Genomic DNA, 20,376 nt, shown 5'->3' on the forward strand with positions numbered 1-20,376 from the left:
TGAATGCATGATGACCATGTAAAGTTGCTCAAGAATCATTGCATTAGTCTCTTTGTACACCTTGGCTTAAACCCAAAATCCCCATAAGCACCTGGGGCTATTAATTGTGAGTGATCGGTCAATCAGTCAATTCAATTAGTCAGTTGTCCAGTGATGTAGTCCATCATACTTACAGTGCCATTAAAAAAAGAAGGAATAACCTTTCCAGTTTAGTTCCTAAAGATGGATTTAGTATTTAATGTATTTTACTGCCTGTATCTATCAGTGGGATAGATGGATAGAAAAGAGTTTGTTCTATTGATAAGATCTGCTGCAGAACTGCTTGTTTACTCGGTCATTATATCCACACTACCAACAAGTTTGCTTCCCCAAATTTCATTGTGTTAGAAAAATAATCACTGGTAATGATGCACTTTTGGTTGGTTAGCTTGGTACACAGGCTCCACTATGTACTGTACACCCATGGAGGGGGTGGAGTTGGGGGTTACACTGCATCTCTGCTATAGTAATATTGTACATAATTAAACAGTATGCAACTGTACACCACGTCCTGTCCTTTACAGTGTTTTAGTATGGGCTGTAAACAGTAAAGTACAAATGTTAACTGATATGGCAGTGTGAACCTTTTTTAGTGTCAATATACCTGATGGTACAATGTTCCTGGTCATCCAGGAAAGCCCAGTAGTAGGACACAGGCAGCGAAGAGCAGTTGGTGATGGAGAGTTCTCTCTGTGTCTCTGTGTAGTTGAGCACACAGCCAAAATCCACTGTGGTGGAGGGGAAGTGGAGGTTGGGGAAGTGGACCTCAGCATGCAGCTTCACCATGTCTTGTTGTCCATGGTAATGTACCTCAAGGCACTGGAGAAAAGTCAAGAAAGGAAATGCATTTGTCCAAAATAGATGATGTGACAGGTTAATAAACAGACATTATTTTCACTTAAAGCCAATGGTTCCAAATCTTTTTGACTTGTGACACTTTTAAAAGTATAACGTAAATAATATTTTGTTGAGTTGGGTACTTACATTGTCCCAAACCCAGAGAAATCTGTAATTTTAATCAAGGAAATGATGCGTTTCATTTGGTAGCCTGGATTGTAAGTTATCAGAGAAACAAGCTCAGCAAACGTTAGCAGCAGCTATGGCTCATCCTAAAACTCAGATTGGGAACCACTGCCATATGCACTAAGCTATGGTTTGCTCAGAAGAACACAATATGTCCCCAAATGAAAAAGCAAACATAAGAAATCTTACAAAACAAAACTTCACTGTTACCTCATCCACGACTCGTGACACCCGATCCCAACAGTAAACTGGATTAAAGCATACCCACAAATTGGCCTGCCTCCCGTCACCTAAAACCACGGACTAGAAAAAGACATATGGTAGTTAGGATTAAAATATATAACATAAAAGTACTAAAGCTACAAAGCTGCCTTAGTTAGACTTTACCCCTGTGTTTGGATTACCTTGCCTTTTGTTTGGACATCCCTGTAAGTGACTGTTTCAAAAAACATGCGAAATGATCCAGCCTTGTTAGTGTCTGCATTTGGGTCCACACCTCAGTTTGTCTGCTGTTGCACTCAGCCTTTCAGTCACCCGCGCCTCCCGATGAGACTGACATGAATGCAGCACCTTAAAGCTCGTGGAGACTACACGACTTTCAGCGTCGGCCAATGGCCGTGCTGTTCACACTTCACAACTTTTGTCTTGTGATGGGAGTCTTGAAGTCGTTGTGGCGTTCACACTACGTGACACTACACGAGCTGACAGCAGCTGTGTCACCTGACGCAGGTCTCCAAACCACGTTTTGTCAAGAAAACACACGTGAAATGTGAAACTGGAAATGACGCGAACCTACACATGAAACAGCTGTTGTTTGCTATTATAAAGATACCAATTATAAAGACAAAGAATCTTGGTGAAAGAATGGATCAGCACACGCAGGTCGCAGGGATCATCTGAGCTACAGAGAAAGCTGGAGGTAAGTAAAAAGTGTTTTGTAGTGAAAAAGCTGCCTGCTCTCATTGGCTGGATTTGGATGTCGAGTCGGCCGTCTCTTCCACATATTGTAAGGTAAACGAATCAACATACTACAACTTCTTAGAGTTTTTGAGAATCTGGTTTTGCGTGCTTGATGAAAAATCATTACATCATGTGTATTCCAATCCTGCATTTCAATCAACTCTCAGAATGCAAGTCAGAGCTATGAAGATAAAATGAAAACACTGGTATTATGGGAATATATGAACTGAACCTCTATCACGGTAAAAAAGAAAAAGAAAAAGTAATATATATAAAACTAGACAACAACTTCAGTCTAAGGTAAAGTTAAAAGTACAAAACAACAGTTATTTTCACAAACATCACCAATCTCCATTTTGGTAGATGACAGAAGATTTAAGTTAAGTTTCAGTTCATGGAGGTGGCAGGGCAAACATCTGTGTGCTACCAAAATCAGTAGGTTTCATCCTCCTGGAACTTGAAAGGAAGAGTTAGAGTTAACTAAAAGGGAGAGATATGTACCTTAGTAGTAGCTGAGCTGAGGGCTCCGGGGGCCTCACACAGAGAGAATGGCTCTACAAGAGAGAGCTCCACGGACAGAAGCAGAGATGACACATTTTCCAAGATCAGCTTATCATACAGGGGCAATAGTCTCTTTCCTGGGGCCTGTAAGACATAATTATTCGACAATATAAAGCTCTCTCTTTCATTTTTTACATGTTGATATATAATAAAATAATGACATTCACTAAACCTTGTATATTTCCGTTAAATAATTTACATTCCTGCCACGTCATCCCAAAACAGCTTCTAACTTATAATATGCCTACTCAACAATTAGATAACATTGTATAGACAAGTTTCAACCAGACAGAAATAAATAGTAAATATAATGGTTTTAAACGAAAATATCCTGCTCATATGTTATGACCAACCTTCTTTATGTAGAAGTTCAGCTGCTTGGAAGAAATAGTGAGAACAGGAGCCACAAAGTGACAGGTAACATCTACAGACATGATGTGCTTATTACCGCCTTCATTGCGACCCACAATGCCACGGCACACCAGACTCTCCTGTACAACCTGGGAAGACGAGAACAAATGAATGTACATGTACTACAATATGCATTTAATCAACGGACACACACCGGTAGTGCTTATAAAATTCAAAGCTTGTTTATTCACTTTTGGGCCGCCAAGCAAACTGTCTCACCTTTGGGGAGTCGGAAGATCCCGTAAGCACCATGTCAATGGAGCAGCCTGGGAAAAGCTCCACATGAGAGGGGCTGAGGCTGAACACTGGTTTCTCTCTGCTAGTGGAGAGCAAAGATCCACAGCCCACAATGTCCTTGTTCCTGGCAGCGGAGAGGGGGGGCAGAATGGTTTGCCCAGATAGGTTTTTGCACTTCTTCAAGAAGCCCTCAGTTCGCCAGTGCATCCGGTGAATTCGCTGGCCATGGTTGGTCAGCTTTAAGTGGTACTGGCATGAACCAGGGCTTAGGGGACATAACAAGGACAGTTCTAAATCCCTACATCATTATTATGACAGTAAGTCAAAATCTGACTCACGAGTGATATAGTTCATTCTACCTGAAGTATGTGCCTAGGTCAAGGCTAGGAGCAAAAGGCCTGTCACTGACAATTGTGGTGCCAGTGCCTGTGGCAGACAAAGAGACCGTGTGCGTCTGACTGTCCTGGATGGCTATTTCTAAACGGCCCTGGAAGTGAAGTGTGTCCTTCAGGTGTGCCACTACCCTTAGCTCCAGATGGCTCTCTGGTGGCACGTCCCCCTTATTGGGTTCAACGCGCCAAAATGATCTTTCGTGGCTCTGAGGAAAGAGAAGCACAATCGGAGTTAATTTATGGTCTGAACCCACAGAGTTCAGTTTGTACTACTATAGGATGTCTGCCTGTATAGTGGCACAGTAACAGCTACAGGAGCTAGTGACTCGACTGAAACATGATGATGATTTCATTAAACTATCTTGTGGTGGCACTTTCCTCTAACTGGCCTTTGAGTCCTATGCTATAGATCCAGAAAATCCAGATGTACTATACACTCAGTAGCCACTTTATTAGGAACACCTGTCCATTTGCTTGCAAACACAAACAGCTAATCACCCAATCACATGGCAGCAACTCAATGCATTTAGGCACGTAGCCGTGGTCAAGACAACTTGCTGAAGTTCAAACCGAGCATCAGAATGGGGAAGAAAGGGGATATAAGTGACTTTGGTTGTTGGTGCCAGACGAGCTGGTCTGAGTATTTCAGAAAATGCTGATCTACTGGGATTTTCACGCACAACCATCTCTAGGGTTTACAGAGAATGGTCCGATAAAGATAAAGACATATCCAGTGAGTGACAGCCGTGTGGACGAAAATGCCTTCTTGATGTCAGAGGAGAATGGGCAGACTGGTTCGAGATGAGAGAAAGGCAACAGTAACTTAAGTAACCACTCGTTACAACCGAGGTATGCAGAGGACCATCTCTGAACGCACAACACGTCAAACCTTGAAGCAGATGGGCTATAGCAGCAGAAGACCACACCTGGTGCCACTCCTGTCAGCTAAGAACAGGAAATTGAGGCTACAGTTTGCACAGGCTGGACAATAGCAGATGGTAGGGTCAGAATTGTCCTAAGAACATGATAGCATGGATCCATCCTGCCTTGTATCAACGGCTTAGGCTGGTGGTGGTGGTGTAATGGTGTGGGGGATATTTTCTTGGCACACTTAGAAATAACTGAGCATCGTTTAAACAATAAAAATTAATTAAAAAATTGTTGCTGACCACGTCCATCCCTTTATGACACAGTGTACCCATCTTCTGATGGCTACTTCCAGGAGGATAATACACCATGTCACAAAGCTCATATCATCTCAAACAGGTCTCTTAACCATGAAATTGAGTTCAATGAACTCCAATGGCCTCCACAGTCACCAGATCTCAATCCAATAGAGCACCTTTGGGATGTGGTGGAACAGGAGATTCGCATCATGGATGTGCAGCCGACAAATCTGCAGCAACTGAGTGATGCTATCATGTATTGACCAAAGTCATATGGACAAAAGTCTCTGAGCGGGGGCGGAGCTAGACTCTCAGCACAGTGGGGGTAGTAGTTTACATGACCCCAGACTCACTCTGAAAGTCCGTCTGCTTCTCTGCTGTCGGAGTTGATTGCAGCCAATCTACTAAATGTTTGTGCTCACACCAGAAGCGCTGCAGTGCGTCACAGCGTCAAGCAGTACAGAGCAGATGAACAGAGCAGGAGGTCACAGACGCAGAAACAGCACAAAATCCGGTCAATTTTCAAAATAAAATGCCCGGTACAGACTTCCGATCGTTGATCGACAATAAACACAACTAAATCAGACAAAAAATAAACATTTTTACTATGTAGCCTTCTTAATCATAGTAGAAGCACATCAAACAAGCACTCATCACCAATTCAACAAAATCTAAACATGTCGTCAAAATCCGGCAGGCAAAACGCTCTTATTCTGAAATGCTCCCTGTGGTAGCTGCTAGATGCACCCATCAAGACGAGAAACGAAAACAAGCCACAGAGAGCTTTGAAGAATGTAGTAGAAGCACAAAAAGAACAATTAACAACAAATCATTAACGTGGGGCAGGCTGCACGCTCCGCTGCTGAAATACTGAGAGGCTTCCAGTGGACTTTGACGCCGTGAATAAACCGCTATGTACATGCAGCCTTCGTCTGTCCCTTAGAATTCCCATGATGCATGAGGGTGAAGGGAGTTTTGTTAAAATGTGCTAATAAGTTTGCCATTTGTTCGAAATACAAATGTTACTTTATGTCCGTCACTGAGGACGACACGATACGTGTTTCGATGCATTGCATACGACCCAATACATTAAAGATACACATAAAGCAACTACCAATGTGGCACGATACAATTCCCAACCTATTGCAATTCACGCTTTTATTCAACACAATGCGATTCAATGCAATACGATGGAAAAGAATAAGCATAAGCTATGCAATTCAATATGGACCAATCCTTTGCTCACAGGTCTTGCTAACGGTACTGTTGGGGCTTCCTAGAGCTGAATCCGAGGGGGACGGGGAGGCAGACATCTCCACAGTCACACCATGTTGCAGGTTCAGGTGAGTTAGTAGAAAAGATTAGCTGGCATTTTCTACAGTAATAGGGAACAGTAAACTGAGAACAGTTGCAGCACACTTGCATTACTTTGACTTACTTAGAATATTTGAACTAGACCAACCAAACTGTTATACTTAGATCTTTCGGCTAATTACTCATAGTATTTAAAGATTATTAAAAGGGGTATGAAGAGACACATAGCTCACGAGACGAGACATGATATTGGGTTCATGAGATCGAGATGAGTTTTTAACACTATTTTTAAGAAATCTTTAATGCTGAATTATGTGAAAATTTGGAGCATTGAGCAGTTCATTTCCTGCATTCTCGTGATTTGTTTCTGCACCAATTTATGGTGAAAATGTTTTTATTTATGTAAAGGGAGACAAAAATAAGGTGACAGGTGACAATTCAAAAGTCATAATATTACAAGACTAATCTCATCATTTAATAGAAGTCTACCTGCCCTATACTCTGCTGTGCATTACATTATTGCTCCGCAGGTAGTATCCCCTTCAGACTGCTTGACACACTTTGGGATTGAATGTTAGGATGGGAAAAGCAGGTGAAAGGATTAGAATATGACATTTTGTTCACAAAAGTCAGGAACAGTTGCAGCATGTTAAAATACAATCAATTCCACTTTTTTGTCTCATATGTGCACCTAAATCTTCCACAAACCAAGGAAAAACGCTTATATTTGAAAGTAGGAGAAACACTGTTCAGTATGCATGCTGTGCATGCCTGATTGGTGTGTTCGTACCATGCAAGCAGTAAAGTGCGCTGGAATAGGTGACTGGTTTGACAGGTGCAGAGCTCTAGTAATGTCCATCAGAACCGGGATACGTCCAAAGTCCAATTGTGGGATCTGAACATGAACTACTGGTCCCTGCCCAACACATGACAAGACCACCTCCTGAAACAGAACAGAGACAGATTAGAGAACAGAATTTACGAGACCAATTCATAGAAAAACACTATGCCTGTAGTAAGACAAAAATCAGAAAACAACAATTCCACTGACCAACGGTGGCCTGACACTGCCAAACACAGCAATGCGTAGAGTGTGATGCTGCCTTCCAATGGCCTTAGCCTTCAGAAGCACACTAAACTGCTCTGAACTTCGAGGGAGAATCACTCCTCTGGTTACGGAACTGGCAAACATCAGTGACGAATTCTCCTCGTCTTCCTAGAAAAGGTGACATAGACAGAAATAAATGCAGGCATACAGACCCAGCATCTATTCTACATATAGATTTACAACTAAAAGATAGATGGTATTGGAATTAATGTATTTCCCCTCTCCTTGTTACCATTTTTGCAAGAGTGGACATTTGACAGTTGACAGATTTTTGGCCATTTTTTACTTTCATGCAGCTATTAAGCCAGGACATGATTATTCAGGGATATAAACAACTTTGATTCAAGCAAATTAACATATTGCATATACATATTTTGCAAACATGTCATTTGTAATATGGTCATAACAGTAAGTTTGCTGTCCATGTAGAGTGAACTAGATTTGTATGTGTTGTTTATATGCTCTGATAATGCTATTGTGTGTGTGCTAATGTGGGAATGCACAGTGAGCCGCTGGTTGCAATTCGCAACCCTCACCACTAGATGCCACTGAAACTTACACACTAATATGCATGCATTGGCCGTGACTGTGGCAATTTTGTGCTTGTTTATATCACTATTCTATGAGCCAGCCACATACAATTACTCATACACAAATAAATAATTTACTAATCTACTTAACCTGGTCAAGCACAATGTAGCAGGCAGGCAGAGTGCTGGTGTTGATCAGCCGCACTTGCTGTTCATAGGGATGATTAAGAAAACACCTTTGAAAGTCCAACAATGGAGTCTCCACTGCAATATCAGGAACAACACACCTATTAGCAAAGGTAAATAGAGTGAGAGGCAGACAGAGAGAAGAAGAGTAAAAAAGATCTAGGGCTTATATATGAATCATAACAGTAAGTGCATTGCGTCATGCCAAAACTGCAGTCGATTAATTTGAACTGATTCATAAATTTACAATGAAGGTGATTGCCGTGAGGAATCCGTGAGTTAAATTTAATGATAACTTTAATTTTCAAATGATGTGTGTGTGACCTGACCTGGCAATGATAGGCAAAGTCATGATCTCCTTCCCAACACCCTCAACATCCACCACCAGTGCCAGCCTGTATCCTCTGACTGTGTTGGAGCACAGCGTCACCTGTACATATAATACACATATCCACTAGAGACTCAAAAGGTTAAAAGAATACAGTGAGCATTACACATGTTAAATCCTTAAACACAATTTCGATTGTTAGATTTTAGTTTGTTGCCATAGAAGTTTGGACTAATGAATTCCAGGACTCAAGTCCTCTCTTGGAAGGAAGTTTAAGGACAAGCAGTATGTAATGCTGAATAAAAGTAAACATATCTTTGCAATCCAAGTTTTACCTCTAAAAAGGAAAAGTTAGATATTTTGGAAAATATGTGTATTTGCTTTCTAACAGAAAGGAAGTTTGAGAAGATTGATACCACTCTCTAGCTCTCTCTAGCTATATCCTTTATTTCATAGTCTTTCTGCTAAACTAAGTTAATGGACTTCTGGCTCTAGATCCAAGCACAGAGACATGAGAGTGGCATCAAACTTGTGTAACTCAGAGGTTAAATGAATGCCTTCCTACAGAGAAAAGTTTGCACATTTATTCTAGGGACAAGTTACAACATTAACAACATTTTTCAAAATATTGGTAATACAAAGTATTACCAACTGGATTTTCTTGTTACAGAAAATGTATTATATCTTCATTGGGTGGTTGCAATACCTTTCCCTTTTGCAGCTACACTCTTTTGCAGCATATTTTTACAAAAGCACACTGCCTAATACAGCTCACAGTTCAGTGGATTTTTACAAAGACTTGTAATATGCTGCAAGGATAGCAACATTAATTTAAATGGGTCTCCCTCCATTTGTTAATTTACTCTACCTTAATGGTGACATCTGACATTTCACAGACAGAGCCTGCAGCAGGGCTGACAGTGAACTCCACAGGCCGCGCGTGAAGATCTCTAGCAGCACTGTTTTGCCAATTGTGGATGGACACATCGGACGCCTGTTCAGCACACGTCACACTGGGAGAACCCAACCCGTCTCCCAGGACACGCAGGGCAAAGATCATAGGCACCAGGGAGGTGTTGAAGAGGGTACAAATCAATGTTAGCGGGAAACCTGCACAGAGCGATTAAAATAAAGAGGGCCAACATGAGAAAAACAGAAAAAATTAGGGTGGAACGATGGAGAACATAAAGAGGAGGCTTAAGTGGAAGACATTTTCTCTGAATGTTGTCATTCTCTCGATTATAATATGTTATGTGGGAAACTTTTTTAAACTTATAAGCAAAGAAACAAGTAAATAGGAAGCTCACCAAAGGCTACATCTCCAAAATCAAACTCTGAAACATTGAAGTGGAACGTGGGACCAATAACACAACCTCTGAAAGAGAAGACATGAGCAATGAGAAACCCTGGAAATAACAACAGCAAGTAGAAGGATTCCAAAATAAGCATTTGTAAATAATAATTGTGAGTGTAATGGAAAGTGACTCCTGTCAATTAGTAACCTTCCCACCAGTTCTTATACTAACTTTGATCTGAATGTTCCATTACAATCTGAGTTACTACACTCGCTAACTTCACCTGAAGGTCAAGATAAGTGGTTGAGGCTGTCCTGTGACAGTTAGCAACAGGTCCTCAGAGAAGGTTCCTAAGATGCGACTGTGGAAGGTGATTTCCACAATCTGGCTGGCCCCAGAGGGAATAACACCCTCCTCAGGACTAAAGGAGAAACAGCGGCCGAAAGGGGTGTCAGGGCTTGACAGCCTGAAAGGGGCATCGATCAGTCCTCTGTTGGACACCAGCACCTGGATGAAAAGAAGGATCCACTAATTCAACACTCAAGTCATGTTTTGTTTGTATCAATCATCAGCTAGAATGCATGTATTGCATTTATGTTTTGTGACCTTATCCACTTAAAAGAAAAATAATGTTGCAATTGAATAATTTATTACAGCACCAAAAGGAGAAACGTGAGTATGGTGGAAACTGTTTTGTTAGTTTCGACTATAAAATTGTATAAAACATTTTGTTACTTGTTGTTAACCATCTTGGCTGACTGGGTGGTGTACAAGATATGGATGTTATATTGTTGACTAGTGGTTAGAACAACATGAATACCATACAATATAATCTTAGTATAGAAGGTACGTATGCCACACACAAGCTATTTTGTACATTCAGAACCACGGTTAGAAAGAAACTGTACACATCAAGCTCACCACATTACTAGCACGTCCTAGCTCATAATGTTCTTAAGGTACACAACTGTTCACTTTGCTTTAACCTTACTTACCTCATAACAGCTTTTGGCACCAATGAATACTTTGTTTTTCATGTTCATCAGGTTATAGCTGAGCTGGAGTTCAGGCCCCAAGCCCTCACCCTTTATTGTGAGAGGTAAGCGAGATGCACAGCCTGAATGCAGTGACAGACAGAAACAAGAAGAGAGGAGATGCAACAACACAACTACACCATATGTCCAAACTTCAGTGACTAAGTGTCAAGATATTTCAAACAAAAAAATTTAATTGTCAACTTCAACCATTCCAGAAGTTGAGTTTTTGGGTATCTTGGCTAAAAACTAGAGACCGTTTGGTTGTTGCAATAATATGCTTTTGTATGTGAAACCTAAGTCAGTGTTAAATAGGGACTGACCTGTGACATCACAATATATTGTTTGTTGATACAGTTTGGCCTCCTCAGGCTTGAAGACAATGAGGAACTGTGCTGTCATTTTAGGCCATATTTCACCCTCCTGAGCCATGTAAAGATGAAGAAAAACCATTTTTTATTTTACTTAAAGAATATAAAGCAGGTATGCACACACACCGTGAATACATATTCTCTCACACAGAAAAGATACATGGGTTTAAGGACCATAAAGAGTTTTTGTTGTGTGAATGGACAAGCTACCGAATCCCTGCCAGCTCACAGAGGGTGGTAAATAGGTATGTTTTCCCCCTTGGAATTAATGAAAATCGTGGGAAGTTATTATCTCTGCAGTGCAGTCTTAACAAGGAGAGTAAATAGGGTGTGGACCAACAAGAGATACTGGTTAAGAGGGGGAGGATATAAAACAGACACACCGCTGGTTCCACAGTAAAGCAGCTGTGTGGTAGCTCCAGGCAGTAGCCCTTCACAGCCTGGCTTCTGCGTTCCTGCAGGGCACTGGACAGCAGTGGTAGGTGACGGATTGCTGTCGGGTTGGACTCACACTGAAAAATCAACCGTTCCTTCTCCTCTTCCTCCTGCTGGGGCACTGAGCTCTCCCTACAGAAAGGGAGGCAGGGAGGGATGGGGAAAGGCAAAACGAGGAGCATCAGAGACAAAAAGAGGGAGAGAAGAGTTGTTGACAGAAAGAAACTGATGGACACCTGAGCTATTTCTGGCAACACATGCTGTGGTAAGAAAAAAAAACATAGCAGGTCATTTCACTTACTACATGTACACACAGTGAGAGGGAAAGGTGGAGCTTATACAGCCCACATTTCTATAAAATCTTATTAAAACCCCATTCCTGCATTGTCTGTGTTAAATCATTTGTGTGCATACATACATACTTCAATAAGTTCAGGGCCTCCTCTCGCAGGCAGGGCCATGTCGTCCAATAGTACTGAAGCGGGATATCACCTCGGTTGGTGAGGCACACTGTGTGTAGGTTGGCCAGGGAAATGTAAGTCTTCTTCAACAGGACAGAGTCAGGCTCAAGATGGATGTTCAGTTCCTCGCAAGTCCCATACAATCTGATGTAAACATCTTCACCTGAGAAAACAGCGGACAAATGAGTGCACACATGAGCCTCCATACACAGAATATACCAGTGGTTTTGACACTTCTCACTATGAGCTATTAATTGTGACTTAACTTGTGGGATGAAGGCAACAAAAAATACTTTAACAGCTGAGTAAATCCTGTATCCAGGTCAAATAGATCTCATTAATAAGTAAGCTGAGTGAGAAGACACACACACACACACATATATATAGTTTTTCAACCATCCATAAAACAGTCAATACAGAAACTAATGTTGTAATTAAAAGAATAATGTGTGTTGAAATGGTGAGACTTCTTGCTAATCCTGATTTGTTATTGTGTTAATAATAAAAAATGTGCACATTCACTATGTTGTCATGTCCACATGGGAACATGTTTCACTTGGGACAAGGGGCGCATTCACTTTTTTGTAGTGCATATTGTAACATATTCATACTAAGGCAGCACAGACAACAAGATCAAACAATCTATGTAATACTGTAAAGCTGCAAATCAGTAGTCTGATAAGCTATTGTTATTGTGAGTTCTAAACCAAAAATACTTTTCAGTATTTTTCAGTATCGTCAATAATATAATTTTCACACAAATACCATGAAATATCCTGATATTATTTTAGGACCATATCGCCCACCCCTACAACAAATGGCCCTTGCATTTTAGTCAACACTCAGCAACGATGATGACACACAGGAGAAATGTAACCAGTCCAGATGCCTCTAGACCTTGTTTGTGTCGGGCTTCCAACCTGTTACTAAGTGCTCTAAATGTAATACAAACTAGAGTGCTCCACATATTCAATAACAAATGAGCCCACACACATATCAAAATCAACTCGAAATGAGAAAGCAGGTGGAGGCAGGAACTGAACATGGCCTTCTCAGCCCTTTCAGCAGTCTTTCAGCAGACTTGCTTGTTTACGTAGCCACACAGCACCCCTGCTTCTTTAAGGTCACGCACACACAGGTAAAAAATAATTAATACTTTTATGGGCCATAACAAATATAATGGCACAGTATAATACAGAATATACTATATCAAGTCTTACTATGTCCGGGTTCATAGTTGTGTGTTACCAAAGAAAAATGTTGTATTGATGCAGTTGTCAGATTTTGATGAAGCCAAATGAAATCTGTTTTTGCGACACAGCCTTTCAACAGGAGAGACGGACAGATTTAGAAACACATTCTGACAAATAAGAGAGAGAACATCTGAAAACTCACTGCCTCTCTTGTGTGGAGGCATTTAGAGTATACCAGAATTTAAATGACCTGATGAGAAACACACAGCAATAAGGTCATTCTTATTATTAAAAAATCTGGATATGCTGATTAGGACAGCTTTAAATATTTCACTACAGCTCTGGGAAATCAATTAATTATGCTACTGTCCGATACTAGCTTCATCAGAAGTGCAGTCATAACTTCCTTTAAAGTTATTTGTGTCACTCGCCTGCTTATAATGTTATAGTTTTGAGCTGATTTTTTTCTCACCAGTGTGGTAGTGCAGAAGCAGGTCCTGGCTGTAGTCTCCTACGGTCATGGGGCTGAAATCCACAGTCACCTGCATGCTGTCACCTACATCAAGTGCCCCACAGGAGGGCATTACTGAGAAAGGGCTAGAATAAAATAGAAAAGAATAGAATTTAAGGCGTGGTCTTTTATAACAGCATAGGTGCAATGTTGTTTTGGAAATTGGCAGGAGAAAAACATGTTGTTGTTGTTTGTTTAATAAAAATGTTAATTATATTCAATAGTAATTACTGTAAATGTTAATTAATTGTTTATGTCTTAAACAGATTGATAATCAAAATGTTTGCTGTCAAGTTGTGATTCTCAGTTAGTGTATTAATTATACAATTATAATAAATAAAACATTTTTATACACTGACAAATGTTTAGTTTATAGGGTATCTATTAACAACCATTAGGATCGAAACTATCAGCTGTCTAGTAAAATATAACAGATCACTCAAACACAGTAAGCATAACTCCATCCTGTTCTGACCCTCACCTCTGTGTGTGTAGCTGGAACATGGCCTTGTTGTTTCCTATGTTGCGGACTAGAGTAGTCCTCTCTGTGGAGGCTTTCACAAGACAGACTGGTAAATGGAGCTCGTCTCGAACGTCAAGAATTGCACGTGGCCCAATGGCACAGACTGGGACCTCTAATCGCTCTTTCTCTGTCACAAAAACCAGTCTGTGACGATAGTCCTAGATAGATAAAATAAAAAAATAAAAAGTGTCAAACATGCAAGCTGATGTGCTGACCTACCTGCCTGTCAGCAATTTCCTGGATGGAAACACAAGTCACAAACGCACACACATTCTGATATTTTTACGTTGCCATTGTTTTTAGTATTTTCTTATATAACATGTTTACACAACTTATCGAAGCAGCCACAAAACCCTTAATAAGAGTCAACAGCAATGCTAGCCAGAGAGGGTGTAGTTAACATTAGCATGCCCACAATGACAATACTAGCATGTTGATGTTTAGTAGGTATGATATTTTATCTTATTCATCTTCTTAGTTTTGCGAGTTAGCATGCTAAAATTTGTTAATTAGCATTAAACACAAAGTACAGGGGAGGCTGATGAGAATGTGACTAGCTCTGTAAGTATTTGGTCATCAATCAAAGTACTGGAGAAACTGACCTGATGATGGCCCTAGAACAATAGTCAGAAGAGTTATTACAGTGCCTCCTCTGGGGATGAGGAATAGTTCACAACAATCTTTCCATCAGTTCTCGAGAAATTTCAATAAAAACACTACTGTCAACCTCATGGCAAGAGCTATTTCTGAATGCAACATAAGTACATCCATTTTAATGTGTAGTCTGTGGTTGATTTGTAATATTATTTATTTAATCTATGCAATTTTGCTATATTATTGTTTCCATAAGGAGTGCTTATTTAGAGTAATATCACTCAAATTTCACATTCTTACCCACATCCTATACTCTGCTTCCCTATAGGTCTGATTACAGCTTCATCTAATCTAAATTCTCAATCAGCCTCTTGAGTGCAGGTCTCCTTGACAATGCATTGTGCTCCCTGATTCGAGCCTTCTGTGTATGATTGTTTGCTGCTGCATAATGGAGCCCTCAGACTCTCCTCTGTCTCCAGTACCTTGTTTTCCGTCGGTGTAAAGGAGACAAAAAAGGTGGCACTCATTCCGGGTGCTACCTTTTGACCTGCACCCTCTCTACCGACTGCATGAAAGTGAGGTGAGTCCTGCTGCTCCAGCTTCACACGTCTTGGCACCTTGACAAAAACACATAAACATAACACACAAAATTCCCCACAACGCAACAAACTCAGTATGCCGATTGACTGTTTTTGACTGTAACATCAGCTCAGCAGCCGTGTTGTTAGCATGACTACTTACTTATTCATCACTCATTCACACACCTTGTCTATGTTCCGGAGGCTGAGATGTAATTTGTAGGTCTGAGCAGGTGTGAAATCTTTGAAGACCAGCTCAGATGGCTGGGGCTGGAAATAGGTATGATCCATCTATCAAGGATATGGTGTAAAATGAGGCCAATAAAAAAGGGTCTTTCATAAAAACACACCATATAAAGTACTCATAGTCAAAGATTACTGTGCTCTAAATTTCCATCCATGGTATACTGTGTATTGGTATAATGTATTTACCACACTGTCTTCGAAGCATATATTGCATTCTCAGTTGTCCCTACATAACTAACATATAACACATTTATTCTCCTGCTCAGAACTAGATGAGTAGATTGATACAGTTTTCTTGCTCATTAGCTTTGCTTAGCATAAAGACAACTAGCATGGCGAATAATCTGCCTTATCATGTGATGCTAATGTGTGACGTCAAATCAACAGTTAGGCTATTGTTAGGTTCACTTTAGCAAGTAACGTTAAGGAATGTACTTTTGGAGGAAATGTATTCTATGTTTACTTTATTTTTGCCATCTTATTTGTAATTACATATCAAGACATTGTTATTGGCTCAGTGTAATTATGAAAATACTTAGCATTGCCATCGTCTTCAATCATCTAGCATTACACGTTACAAATTCATTAAGGAAAGGCTGTAAAACCTATCCTACTCAGCTAAAAACTTTTCCGTTACTTAACGTTAGAGTAAACTGAAGGAGTAAACTTTTCCTGTTGCACTGACATGAAGTAAGTATTACCTAGGTGAATGACCGGCGTACATAAATTGGCTGAATCTCTGATAAATACGGAGAGAAGAGTCCACTTCGTCGTGGTTTGTTGCCATGGCAACGCGCTCAATTGATCCCACGGGTGTAGTTCACACTTCTGGCCGGATTTTCTAACATCCCCAATAAAGAGCACTAAATTGCGTGTGCATTCTAAAATATTGCACGTACAAGTGTAGTACAGTGGGTGAATCATTACCTAGATGACAACAGGTGCAAACACAATGGAGGTGGCAGTATTTAAATGAGGGTTTTGCACCATGGATAGTCGGGAGAGAAAGCAGCCACTGCGTAAAAACCTTGGTTTGTTTCATTCACTGCGTCCCGAGTATGTGGAAATCGTATGTACCTGCCCATCCTGCCTAAGATTGCACTAAGCACTTTGGACAGCACACCTGAAAAACTACTTTCGCAAACCCCAGCAAAAACAGATACAGTGTGCTGGAATGACCCAGACGCGAGGAAATGCCAGAGGGAACAATCATCGACCGTCCGCACCGTGCCCCAACGCCCCATTCCCTCTCCGATACCTACAATGGGTTGTGTCGCTGTGAACAGCTGGTGATCGTTCCCTCTGGCTGGATGAATTTTAAGCGTGATCCACACTGCAGCTGGGGGCTCTCGGCAGCGCCACGCAACTTTATAAATTCTTCCAAAGAAGTCAGGTCGAAACGAAATTTGGTGGCTTGAATGTTAATACAATAGTATTGCCAAAGCATCAAGAAAATTACAAAAAAAAAAAGCCTATTCAATTCATATAGTTCATCGAATAAATAAAATAAAATAATTATATTTAATTACGTATTAAATACAGATGCTGTTGCACTCACATGAAATTGCTTTTAGGCTCGTAAATAAATGTATTTGCATGTTACCCTCCCATTATTTTGCAGAATAAAATTTATCGCCCCAAATTGCATATTCATTAAGGCAAAAGTAAATGAACACTGCTATTTTGAACTTTTGAAAGACTTCATTCTCACTGTTGGTAGATCAACTAAGGTGTTAATTTGCTGGTGATATCAAGTTTGCACACGTTTTTACTCAGGCAAACCTTTAGTAAATCTGGCCTTTTGAGTGCTTCAGAAAGTACCCAAGAAATGACAGCCTTACTGCTCTGTTCTCTTTTCAATATGTCATCAGTTTATCTAAATGAGGCCACAATCAGTGTGGATGAATTTAATGCCACTAAGTCATTGAGTGTGTTTTTTGTTTCGTTTTTTCCCCATTTCAAAGCATCTCTTATATAGGGTAGTTTTGGGTAAGACCCCAGCAAGACAATGCTGGTCCAATAGCTTAGTCTTGCTGGGTTACCATTTCAGCCCATTACTTAGTACATATTTATGCAGCCAGTACTTACATGATCCTTGTAGTTATAAATAAACAAAGTAGTAATTAAGTTTAAATGAAGTGAAATACAAGACAATGACATAGAAAAGGCTCTTTAAAGAGGTGGTTTTATGCTCATTTTCAGGTTCAAAATCTTTTTTAGGGGTTGCACCAGAACAGGTTTACATGGTTTAATTTTCAAAAAACACCATATTTTTGTCATACTCCACATTGCTGCAGCTCCTCTTTTCACCCTGTTTGTTTAACGTTTCATTCTATCTATGGAGTGATCTTGGCTCTACATGATCTTTGTTGGGAGTTTAACATGCGCAGTTCTTTGTTAAGGACTACTAGCCAATCAGAAGCAGAGAAGGGCGGGTCCGTGAGAAGCTGGTAAACACGGCTTCGGTTCAGCTGTATTTGATCCCCTTACCAGCTTAGTACAAGGGCTGGAGCAAGAGTTTCAGAGAGGTGAGTTATTAATCTGTAACAAAAGTATCTTTCATCCATAAAGTTTTAACTGAGCTCTGTCTCTACACCACAGTAACAACTTTATGTCCATTGACTGCCTGGAGGGTAGCTAGTGTTTGGAAGGGAGAGGAGAGGTGTGTTCTGCAGCTCAGTGTTTGAGGGCGTTGGACTAGCCACTTGGCCTGCGTTAAATTACTCGCATTTTGCTTTCATCCCTGTGACGTCACAGCGAAAGGGAAACGGCTGGACTACAAACGAGCTGTTTTCAGACAATTCAGAGCGTTTTCTGTCAGAGATGGGAACTCCCTTTGGGCTGGACTTTAGTCTTTTATAACTCATTAAAGAAGAGGGAAAAAGCCAAAAAGCACAATACCACTGCTTTAAAGGAAGTACCTTAATATATTGTGAATACTTGGCAGGCTGTACAACACATTTTCATACCAATTAATTATAATAAATACAAAACTAAAACTAAAAATCTGTTTTCAAAAAGTTTTGTTATCACAACAATATATTTGCACATTACATTCACATCATTGGAATAGGAGTAGTTTTTAAAGAAAAGGGTACTATATACTAGTTAAAACTAGTGTAACTTAACGGACTGATAACTTTTAACAAAACAAAACCTAAGAAAATAATACGCAAATAAAGTTGCTGTTAAACGAGGGAAAGCTGAGGTCGCGGCACTTCGCTTGTGTAGCTTGAAATGAACAAAGGACGTTCGCTGCGCCGGGCCGAACTCTTAGGGCGTTGCCGGGAGAGGGGGCATGCTGGGCGCGTGCTGAAGCGCCATTGAAGGGCCAGGACCAAGCAGAGGACAAGAGAGTGAGGGACAGCGTGGGTCGCTGCTTTTGTCTGTTGGGGCGTGGTTCCCAGAGGGAAGTCCTTTGTTTCCCGGAGGAAGGGCTTGTTTCCGGTTTCCCGAGAGACTGTCTTTCTTTAGACATATTAAAGTTAATCAAAACAAAATCTATTGGCGCGTATTTTAATCAAATATCTTCCCACAATCAAACCTCAATTGTCAAACGGGTATACCGTTCTTAGTTTTAAGCATTTGATAAAAAGGAGAACAATTGTCAGTAGTTTGACCTTACAAGGTTAGCACTTCATAGGAATCACAGATAAGAGGAACTTAACTAGCTTTCTGGATATAGGCTATTGGCTGTTACACGTTCTTAGAGAATATAAGCAAAATACACGAATGGCATTATATTATTTACAAGATAAATTTCAGAGTGATGTTTATAAACGCGGCATTTCAGACGATGGCCTGTAATACTTATTTTGTTCACTTGGGGGAGCTCAGGTTACATGACGATAGCTTGGATTAACCTTAAAACAATCTTTGCTAAGGAGCTGGGGAATTTAGTTATTTAACCTTAAGAGCAAGGTCAGTTGCCATGGTTACGCGTGTGGGGGGCAGTTTAGGGTTTCCTGCCCTCTCTCACGAAGAGTTTTGATAGGCTGTTTCAGGAAAATGCTAATATCTGGTCAGTGTTCCTTTTGTCATTTTAACAGTTCAGGCACTGATAGGTTTATCTCGGCTGTTGCCAAAGGTGGCCAGTTTTACGATAATAATATAATAATAATAATAATCCTTATTTGTAGAGCACTTTTCAAAAACATACATACAAAGTGCTTTAACAAGTGTAAAGAATAATACAAAAAACAAAACAAAACATTCCCATTGAAAAACATTGAATACAAGACTAAAATACAGATTAATATAAAATTTTAAATAAATAAAATTAGTAAAATACAATAAAATAAAAGGGATAAAATAAAGTCAAATAAGATCGGGAAAGGCTCTCCTATAGCAGTATGTTTTAAGAAGGGACTTAAAAGAGTTCACTGACTCAGCCGACCTGATTTCCTCGGGCAGGCTGTTCCAGAGCCTCGGGGCCCTGACAGCAAACGCTCTGTCCCCTTTAGTTTTCAGTCGAGACTCTGGAACAGACAACAGACCTCTGCCCGAGGATCTCAAGGTACGTGCTGGTGCGTATGGGACTAAAAGGTCAGAAATATAACAAGGCGAGAGGCCATGAAGAGCTTTAAAAGTGATCAATAGAATTTTAAAGTTAATTCTAAAACATACTGGGAGCCAGTGTAATGAAGCTAAAATAGGAGTAATGTGGTCATATTTCTTTGTTCTGGTTAAAAGCCTGGCAGCTGAGTTCTGGACAGTCTGGAGTCGATCAATAGATTTTTGGGTTAAACAGGTGAAAAGGCTGTTGCAATAATCCAGGCGTGATGAGATGAAGGCGTGTAAAATGGTCTCGGTGTCCTTAAAAGTTAACATAGATCGAATTTTTGCTATATTTCTAAGTTGATAAAAACATGATTGAACAA

At 40.3% G+C, this 20,376-nt stretch overlaps 1 protein-coding gene across 6 annotated transcripts in view; it reads right to left on the reverse strand.

Moving 5' to 3' along the window:
• The window catches only part of LOC123962289 (hydrocephalus-inducing protein homolog), a 22,075-nt gene extending 5,720 nt beyond the window's left edge, over positions 1-16,355 (reverse strand). For 2 of the 6 annotated variants that reach the window (XM_046038320.1, XM_046038318.1), the window contains exons 1-22: positions 16,198-16,355; positions 15,437-15,541; positions 15,155-15,289; positions 14,037-14,236; positions 13,517-13,641; positions 11,813-12,014; positions 11,339-11,522; positions 10,908-11,007; positions 10,546-10,667; positions 9,834-10,057; positions 9,563-9,630; positions 9,124-9,365; positions 8,257-8,357; positions 7,893-8,028; positions 7,155-7,319; positions 6,894-7,046; positions 3,591-3,829; positions 3,214-3,496; positions 2,937-3,083; positions 2,524-2,667; positions 1,273-1,365; positions 644-858 (exon numbers count right to left, since the gene is read on the reverse strand). In XM_046038320.1, the coding sequence (XP_045894276.1) occupies positions 644-858; positions 1,273-1,365; positions 2,524-2,667; positions 2,937-3,083; positions 3,214-3,496; positions 3,591-3,829; positions 6,894-7,046; positions 7,155-7,319; positions 7,893-8,028; positions 8,257-8,357; positions 9,124-9,365; positions 9,563-9,630; positions 9,834-10,057; positions 10,546-10,667; positions 10,908-11,007; positions 11,339-11,522; positions 11,813-12,014; positions 13,517-13,641; positions 14,037-14,236; positions 15,155-15,289; positions 15,437-15,541 (3,383 nt within the window). In that variant the 5' untranslated portion in view covers positions 16,198-16,355. Of the gene's footprint in view, positions 1-643; positions 859-1,272; positions 1,366-2,523; positions 2,668-2,936; positions 3,084-3,213; positions 3,497-3,590; positions 3,830-6,893; positions 7,047-7,154; positions 7,320-7,892; positions 8,029-8,256; positions 8,358-9,123; positions 9,366-9,562; positions 9,631-9,833; positions 10,058-10,545; positions 10,668-10,907; positions 11,008-11,338; positions 11,523-11,812; positions 12,015-13,516; positions 13,642-14,036; positions 14,237-15,154; positions 15,290-15,413; positions 15,542-15,682; positions 15,828-16,197 lie in introns of those variants that run through there. The other 4 variants (XM_046038321.1, XM_046038319.1, XM_046038322.1 and 1 more) reach the window with 4 other exon arrangements.
• Positions 16,356-20,376: the final 4,021 nt, after the last annotated feature.

This window comes from Micropterus dolomieu, linkage group LG22, assembly GCF_021292245.1.
Source record: "Micropterus dolomieu isolate WLL.071019.BEF.003 ecotype Adirondacks linkage group LG22, ASM2129224v1, whole genome shotgun sequence".
Classification (NCBI taxonomy): Eukaryota; Metazoa; Chordata; class Actinopteri; order Centrarchiformes; family Centrarchidae; genus Micropterus; species Micropterus dolomieu.